General features: G+C 29.9%; 1 protein-coding gene across 3 annotated transcripts; it reads right to left on the bottom strand.

Annotated features, from left to right (window-relative positions):
- Window positions 1-6327: 6327 nt before the first annotated feature.
- Window positions 6328-8455, bottom strand: LOC108455754 (probable E3 ubiquitin-protein ligase RHG1A). Of its 3 annotated transcripts, none has more exons than XM_017754299.2 (4): window positions 8203-8455; window positions 7258-7416; window positions 6729-6884; window positions 6328-6647 (listed from the first exon to the last, which is right to left on the bottom strand). In XM_017754299.2, the coding sequence occupies exons 2-4, from the start codon at window positions 7348-7350 to the stop codon at window positions 6510-6512; spliced, it is 387 nt and encodes a 128-aa protein (XP_017609788.1). In that variant the 5' UTR covers window positions 7351-7416; window positions 8203-8455; the 3' UTR covers window positions 6328-6509. The 3 variants fall into 3 exon arrangements, with proteins under 3 accessions (XP_017609788.1, XP_017609789.1, XP_017609787.1); XM_017754300.2 differs by having other exon boundaries at window positions 7258-7407; XM_017754298.2 differs by having other exon boundaries at window positions 7258-7353.
- Between the last annotated feature and the right edge of the window lie 898 nt (window positions 8456-9353).

Below are 9353 nucleotides of genomic sequence, written 5' to 3'. Positions count from 1 at the left end.
GGAAGGTAGAAAACCTAGCAGAGAAAAGAAGTTGAGGAGAAGGGGCTGCTCTCTTTATTTCTACTGAATGAATAAAAGGGGGTGAATGTTTTAAGAAAAAAAAGATTTTTTTTTAAAAAGGGATTTGAGTGTTCTAAAAGTTTTTTTTTTAAAAAAAAGGGGCCACTGTTCTTTAATTTTAATTGCTTTTGGGGAAAGGAAAAAGATGGCCTGCGCATGTTCCCCTTAAATGGGTAATTTGCGCGGCCAATCCTTCCTATTTTGCGTTACCTTTAATTTGTCCCTATTATGTTTCTTTCATTTTTCTCCAAAAGTTTGCACGCTATTTCAGTTTGGTCCGTGCTTAGGCAGTGTTTTTGGTGATTTGGGTCATTTTCAATTTTGATCCCCGAGCATTTGTGCGCGTTTTATTTCGGCCCACAATTTTGTTTAAATGATTAGTTTTGTTTATAAATTATCCCTTTGGTTTTGTTGTGCTTACAATGAAGTTTTTTTTCCTTAAGAAATAAGAGCATATTATTTGAGCATATAATCTTGTATTGTTTTGATGATTTCGTTGTTTTTTTTTATGTGCATATTTTCTTTTCTTTTCTTTTTTCAAATACTTTCGTATATTATCATTATCTCTTTATATATATATATATATATATATATATATATATATTATATTAGGTTTATTAATTTCATATATTATTTACTTAAACGTTGTACATATATCACTTTGCATATTGCTAAATCTTTTGAAACTTCATTTATGTATTATATATATATATATATATATATATTTGATGCATCTCAAATTTCCATGTAAATTATTTTATGGCATTTATTTTAAAATTCATTCGTATGATATTATTTAATTTATTACTTATTTATATTTTCTATTTATTTTAAAAGTATTATATCCATTATTTGTTTTAAAGTCTTTGTATTACTTTTATAGTAGTGTTCTTTTAAAATTTCCTTTCTTCCCTATTGTTCATTTTATTTTAAAACTTGATATTTTATTTGAGTAATTTGCTTAGAACTTAATTTGCTTAGAACTTCTTTTAAGTTGGCTCTTAATTCATTAGCTTATAATTATTAACATTTGTATTTATACATTTGTTCCTTCATGTTTTTGTATCATTCTTGATTATTCATGTAATGTTATTGTCCCAAATTTTTATTTCGGCTCAATACTAAGCTTGCATGCTCTTTATTGCATCATGTTTTTTAATTCCAACTTCTTTCTCAACGTCAATTGTTTTATCTCTAAATAATCAAACAAGTATATTGACTCATTTTTTTGCAATTGTATTTGAAACTTCACAAATCAAGGCAATGTTTCGTGTTTGGAAATTCGGGAAATAGTTGTGTCCTAACTCACTGGATATGATATTTTGTTACCTCGAAATAAGATTTTTCACAAGTAAAGGCAATATTAGATGTTTGGCAATTCAGGGAATCGTGCCCTATCGTGCTGGGTTGCAATTTCCTGTTTGTTCGAAACAATCGAATATTCCTTCGGTGTTCCACTCATGTCTTTTAAAAAATTTCATTAAAACGAAAGAGATGTTCGATATTTAGCAATTCATGGAATCGTGCCCTAACGTGTTGGGTTGCAATTTCTCGTTTGCTCAAAATAATCGAATGTCTCTTTAGAATTTCATTCATGTTTTCTAAAAAAAAAAAAAAACTTATAAAGGAAATGTTCGGTATTTAGCGGTTCGGAGAATAGTACCCTATCGTGCTGGGTTGCAATTTCCTATTTGCTCAAAATAATCGAATATCTCTCCGGAATTTCACTCGTATCTTCCAAGGTGAGGCAATGGTCAATGTTTGGAAATTCGAGGAATCGTGCCCTCCTGTGCTGGGTATCAATTTTTCGTTAGACCAACTAGTTGGGCATCCTTTTGTTATTTTCGAATTACAAATTTTCAAACGTCGAAACAAGAAGATTTTTGGCAAAGGACTCGGGTTATTCAAATGTTATTAACAAGAACCACATTTTAAAAACATTTTTAATTTTAGACAAAAGGACAGTATTTAATCAATTTGGTACCAATTTTGGGTGTAATGAGGGCGCTAATCCTTCCTCATACGTAACCGACTCCCGAGCCTATTTTCTCATATTTTCGTAAACCAAAATCATTGTTTTAATAAACCAAAATGTTTTATTAAAACAACCCAAATTTCTAGATGATCCGATCACACCTAAACAAAAAAAGATTGGTGGCGACTCCATTTTCGCTTTCCAAAAAGTCGATCCATCATTTTTAAAACGAAATAAAAAAAATGGTTTCGACAACCATTATACCCCTAGGGTTACTTTTGACTGAAAAGCATGACGATCTGATTCTATACGATGTATGCCATGATTATATATCTGTTGCATGGGGACATGGGTTATATTATGGAGGAAGCGTCCTGGTGGCTATGCCACAATTATCTGATCTGGTGGCTCTGCCACATATATCTGTTCTGGTGGCTCTGCCACAATATTGTATCTGGTGACTTCGTCACAATATCTGGCAGCCTCGCTGCGATTTCTGTGGTGTGTAGCCGTTGGGTGGGTTGAGTAGTCTCCCCACATGGTGTAAGGCTGGTACGGGGGTGTTATGGATGAATCTGGGTTGGGTTTCTGCATAAACATGTAATATCTGTTCTGTTCTGTTATGGGCCTATCGGCTTTATTCGAATTATGTTCGGGCTAAGGCCAACTTATTCTATTTCGTGGTTTGAGTGATATAGGCTATGGTTGGGTTAATTTACACATCGAGTTTCCCCAAACTCACCCTTTTATTTTTATCCACGCAGTAATCCCCAACCATAGTGGGCTTGGAGTCATGAGGGAATTCGAGTGGCCATTGCTCGAAAGTTTGATTTTCTTCGGTGAACTAGATATCCTTTTATTTACGTTTGAGGTTTTGGGTTTTTTTAAATGTAATAAGGCCGCTTAATTATTCTTGATGGTTTTAATATGTGTTACTAAGATAAGTATTACTTTTTTAACTATTGAAGTTGGAAAGCTTTAGGGCGCATTTTCAAAAAAAAAACAATTGATTTCAAAATACCACGATAACAAGCAAAGCTTCCACAATGAAAGTATTTTCCAAAATTAATCACTTTTCCTAAAAAGGACTTAATCAAATCGGTTTCCTAGAAATATACATGACGTTAAGGTGTGGCAATGGCGGTATGCATTTCTAGGATTGGATCTGAAGGGAGCTTGGTACTTAAGCAGTCCGATGGACTCGCCTCCTCTTTTCCGATTTCCTACCTGGTGCACAGCTTCCATTCACTTTAATCTATAATGAAATTATCTTTTAAAACACTAAGTAAGTTTTTCTGGATCAACAATATAAAATGTTTTGAACGCTTCGATGTGGCATGTCGGATCTGACCATAACGTATGGGCCGGGTTTGGGGTGTTACAATGGGTATTACAGATATTCTTTGTCAACATTTACAACAAAAATCCCAAGATATAGTATATGTTATGTACTTAGTCTCAAGCACCAAAATTTTGATACAAAAATTGAGAGAAGATGGTTGAGACAATTTGTTGGAAGTTGTGAAAGAATTTTGTAAAAAGCACAATATTAAGGTTCTTGATATGGATTCTTCATATGTGGTAAAACATGGTAGTCACCAGCATGTTGATTTCAATATGGAGCACCATTATTGGGTTGAGATATTCAATGTTGCTATAGATTCTCAAAGTTTTAAGCTAAATAGTAGATTTAATGAACGGACAATTGATCTTCTTACCCTTAGCTCCATTTTGGATCCTAAAGATCCTTATAAATTCTTCAATATGGATGATATTTGTTGTATTATGGAAAAATATTATCCTTTTGATTTCACTGAGTAAGAGAAAGTAATCTTGAAGTATCAACTACAACATTATAAGAAAAATATTCCAAATAATCCAAAACCACAGAATTTGTCTATAATTTATGATCTTTGTTAATGATTAGCAAAGACACAGATGTCAAAGGTATATTTTCTTGTTGATAGATTAATTCGTCTTCTGTTGACTCTTCCTGTTTCAACTGCAACTACAGAAAGAGTATTTTCGGCGATGAAAATTATCAAAATAAGGCTTTACAACAAAATGGAGGATGAGTTTCTTACTAATACTCTTGTTGTTTATATTGAGAGCGAGATTCCTTAAACTTTTTATTCAGACTCTATATTTTCATGCACAATTTTAAGTTATAATATGCTATTTTTTTCTTAATTATTAGAATACTGCTTCTTCTTAATCGATTTTTTTTTGTTGAAATCGATTGTTATGTTGGAAAACTACTTCTTTTGAATCAATTACTTATATGTTTAAATCAATTATTATGTTGGAAAACTAAATCAATTACTTATATGTTTAAATCGATTGTTATGTTAAAATACTACTTCTTTTGAATCGATTGTTACACAACATGTCTAATTTTATTTTGCCCCCTCTAAGATTAACATCCGAACTTTGCCACTGACTGAATATATAAGAAAAGAAAGGGAATTTAGGTGCCTGGTGATAGAATTGGTAAAAGGTTAAAAATGAATTTTTTTCGAAAAAAAATATTTTCTTTTTCTTTAATTTTTAGAATTAGAATTAAATTGATTAATTTTGTAAATGTTGAGGTTAATTTTATTGAATTTGTTAGAATTCAAACTAAAATGACAAATTTTGTAAACAATGAAGGTTAAATTTATTAATTTTTATATTTAAGATCAAATTAATAGAATGTGTAAACATTAAAAGGCTAAATTTGTTATTAGACCAATAAAAAAGTCCACATTAGCTTATTATCACTCATCTAACGGTAACTAACAAAAGCGTGACTAAAATATTTAATTTTGAAAAGTTTAGTAACTAAATTAAAAAAATGTAATAATTAAATAATTTATTTTTATAGTTTACTCTTTTTAAATTGATACCACATTATCAATTTTTATACATATACATTAATTAAACAGGGTTCAATCTCTAGACTTGCTAATTTTTATTTATTTTACTTAAAAACTATATAAAGGTATTAAAAAGATAAAAAATGTCATTAAAATAATAATAGTAGTCATTTAATAAAATGGTATATTAGTTATTTTCTAATCGAGTTGGTACTAGTTAATCTGTGACACCAACTCGCTTAAGGATTTTATTAATTGTATAGATAGATATGGATATAGATGTGCAATCGATGGAGATAATATTGTGCATTTTATAATAAAAATTTATAAAATATATTAAAATGAAGCATTGATTTAGTGGTAAATTTAAAGTTTTACTAATCTAATTGGCGCGGTTTCAAATTACAAAATAAATATATTTTATTAGTTTTTCTTTAAATTAAAAGACTAAAATACCCTCAAATAATATAATTTATTTTAATTACGAAGGATCCTAACCGAGTTGGTGCCCAATTAACTCGTGACACCAACTCAATCAAGGACTTTATTAATAGTAAGTATAGATATATAATTTATGGAGATAATAAATTGTGTGTATAAAAATAAAAATGTATAAAATATGCTAAAATAAAGTTTTGGTTTAAAAGTAAATTTAAAGTTGTACTAATCCAATTAAAATGGGTTCAAATCCCACAATATGTATATTTTTATTGGTTTTTCTTAAAATGAAAATACTAAAATGAAGAACATTTCCATAATTTTCCTGACCGAGTTGGTACCCGATTAACTCATGATACCAAATTGAGTTAGGAGCTTTATTAATAGAATAGATATAGAACTGATGGATATAATAAATTGTACATATTAAAATAAAAATGTATAAAATGAAATTTAATTTTAGTGGTAAATTTAATGTTTTACTAATCTAACTAATGCAGATTCAAATTTCACGAGATGCATATTTTTATTAATTTTAAAATAATATAAATTTGTTGTAAATTAAATGGATGTCATAATCCCTCTAAGCATATTAAAACAATGAGATAAAATTCTTTACTTAATTTATAATCAAGAGATAATTAAATAGAGTAATTAAGAAACTTTAATTCATTAAATGTAATACCTTTATTAATTGAATGTAAATGAACTTATAAATAGTACATTGTAAGTGAAAATAAAATAATAAAATTCTCTCGTATTTTCATCTTCTTTTATTTATTGTTTTATTAATTTTTCTATAACAAAATTATTTTTATTTCGAAAAGATATTTGTGTAATTTTTGTTAGTAGAGAATTTTATGTATTCCAAGAAAACAAATGCACCCTTTTGACTTATATGGAGTTTCATTGCGTATGGATTCTATACTTTGAAATTATTTATTCAAAGCTACATTTCTTCTTGCTTTAACTTTCATTTTTCAAATCACGCCACGTTAATTATTTTCCTTTATGAAAGCAAAACAATCGCCATCATATTTGATTTGGAGTTAAATTTGCTACCATTGTCATCCATATAAACACTAATTTTGGACTAAACTAAAATAAATGAAACAGTAAGTAAACCACCAACAAGTGGATTAAATTGAATCCATCCATGGCTGCTGCTGCTGCTGCTACTATCACCGAGGTGATGCCTCAGTCTTACAAACAGGGCAAGCATTTTTCTGCAGCAGCCACTGCTTTATACATTGAATGTGAAAACTGTGTCCACAACATAGCTTCCCCATCTCTTCATCTCCTTCATCGTCATATTCCTCCTATATATACATATCCATGAATCATCAGTTTAACAAAAAATCAGGGTAACCACTACAGTTGAGTTGCAAATACTGAAAAACCTGACAAATGCTGCACTTGTTATCCACATGCATGGGTATGTTTGGTGCTAAATCATTCTTCATCGACCCCTTAATTTTACTTATGCATCTACTTATCTCTTCTTCTTTCAATCCAGTGTTGACATACCCTATCTTATCTGCAAGCTCCAGTAATTGCTGTTTTAAAATAAAACAGAACACGTTACTCGGATTCTTCATTGTCTTATTAAAGTACTCCCATACCTAAACTCACTCAGATGTAGATAACATTGCATTGAAGGCAAGTATCTGTTTTGGAGTGTCTCACTCCCTCAACGGTGGAAGTATTGTTTCCGGAATATCTACATTCGGCTTAGCCCTGGAACAATATCTCCGCCGTTGACGGTGAGGGTGTAAGGCACTCCAAAATAGATACTCGCGCTCAACATATAGATTATTTGCATTCATTTCTACTGAATCAAGAGTAGACAAGGATTGATAGAACCAATAGCAAATGATGGATTTCTTTTATATGAAGAAATATATAACAAACTTAAGAACATAACATTACCTCATATGACATGTTGTCAATATCAAGCCTCCAGTTGCTAAATCGGTCTCGTGAATGTATTCTTTCCCCCATAAGCATATTACGTACTATCATTGTCTGCACCAACCACCATTAACACCAAAAGTTTGATTTGCAGGGCAAACAATGGTCCTACATGAACTAATTGATGAATCTCAAAGGTTTGTTTTTTTTTTTTTACCAAAACAAGAGATTATTTATACCCCATACATTCATCAGGGATTTTAAGAATTTACAAGTCCAAATAAAATCAACCCCAAATCCATGATCGTTTCCTTGCTTTTTTCAGTTAAGCATTTATTAGAACTTGCCCTACAGGACCACATACAAACATTGATAGTTGATACAAAAGTGAACATTGTAGTACTGTGTCCAACACCACACTTTCTTCAGTAGAGAGTAAGCCCTGTTTTTCATTGCGTTTAGGGTTTTAAAAATGCTTTTTCACCGCAGAAACAGCGGACAACACTCGGGTTTTAGGGTCAAAAAAGCGGTGAAAAATGTTTTTCCACCCAAACGCAAAAGCTGGAAATGGAGAACTAGCCTAAGAGTCTTTGAATTTTCAACCACAACAGCAATGGGGAACTAGCATCTTAAATTCTGACACTATATAAAAATTTTCTTGATTAACCCGGTTGTTTCATGTGATTGAAGTAGTCAAGGTTGGATTAGTCTCACTACTGAAACTAATAAACCCAGATCCTACAAGTAAGTTCATTTCTAACCACTGAAAAAGAAAAATATATGTTTCTGGTTTAACTGCAATGAATCCTTTCTAAAGGCTCTGTATTTATGTTCATTTATTTTCAGAAAAAAAAAAGCAATTTTCTAGTAAGAAATAAAAAATGAAACTTTAAAAGCTATAATCAGAGAGAAAATCCTAACTCATAAATACATGAAATCTAACAAGAAACCCAGAAAATATACCACAGCAAGGTGCTCTGGAGAAAGATGAAATGAATGAAGCTTCCAAAGAGGCGTTGAGATCAGCCAAACATAGAAAAAGAAGGTAATTTGAAGTGGGAAATGAATGAAATTTTGGATGGATAATTATGATTTCTAAATTATGAACATAAAATTATATTAGAAGTAATAAAAGAAGAGAGAGAGAGTTGTTAAAAATGATTCAAACACTGAATTCAGTGCTTATCAGAAGCTCCATATAAAATTATCTCCTAATTAACTAATTTTCATGAATTGGTGGGGCCTACGTTGATAAGCCCTTTATTCAAAGATAATACCCCGCTTTCGTCACTAACCCAGATAAGCTAATTTATACGTGTACGCCTTTTTTTTTTTTTAAATTATTTCTTCGGGTAATTTACCTTTTAGGTCACTTAATTTAATATTAACTTTCATATAAGTCACAAACCTTTACTTCTTCTTTTTTTTTTTAAATCAAATTACATAACTAAATTTATATTATTAACTAATTAAATTACTTATGTTAACTCATTTAGGTAATTCTTATGAAAATAAATACATTACTCAACACGAAAAATCTCAAAGTTGATTTCATAATATGCATGAAAAGGTTGTTTCTACATTAAAATAATTAACAAAGTTGGCATAAGTGATCTAATTTGTTAATAATTAAAGTTTAGCGATATAATTTGATAAAATTAAAAGTTTATTACTTAAAATGCAAATTACCCAAATTTCTCTGTTAATTATTAAAGGAAGAGGGAGTTATAGTTAGTTAACACACTAAAAACAAAATAAAATAAGAAATTCAATTCCATGCAAAAGAAAGACAAAAGTATTGTTTTAAAAGAGTTTTCAAGTATAAATCATGTTTAATGAACATGACTTACACGTAATGGAATTTAAATCAAAACATAAACTTTAATGTTTTTATCCAAATTGAATTAAAGGTCCCTCTATGATATGTATTCTCTAGTCAAAAGAAGGAAAGCATGTTATCATTAGGAATTCTTTCATTTTAACCCTAATAATTACATCTACTTTTCTACAACACCCTATTTTGAAAATATACACCACATAATAATAAAGGGTAATAACAATTTTAGTTAAGTTCTTTTTTAATTTTAAGTTAAATTTAGTTTTCAATCTTTAAA

This window comes from Gossypium arboreum, chromosome 9, assembly GCF_025698485.1.
Source record: "Gossypium arboreum isolate Shixiya-1 chromosome 9, ASM2569848v2, whole genome shotgun sequence".
NCBI lineage: Eukaryota > Viridiplantae > Streptophyta > Magnoliopsida > Malvales > Malvaceae > Gossypium > Gossypium arboreum.
The sequence above is the reverse complement of the archived record's forward strand: the minus strand, read 5'-3'. Positions and strand labels throughout refer to the sequence as shown.

Bases quoted from the DNA above. Each gene is read 5' to 3' on its own strand.
- LOC108455754 (XM_017754299.2), bottom strand. From the start codon at position 7,350: ATGATAGTACGTAATATGCTTATGGGGGAAAGAATACATTCACGAGAC. The intron at 6,885-7,257 runs GTAATGTTATGT...ATTTTAAAACAG, and splicing joins TTGACAACATGTCATATGAG to CAATTACTGGAGCTTGCAGA. The intron at 6,648-6,728 runs GTTTTTCAGTAT...ATGTATATATAG, and splicing joins ACAAGTGCAGCATTTGTCAG to GAGGAATATGACGATGAAGG.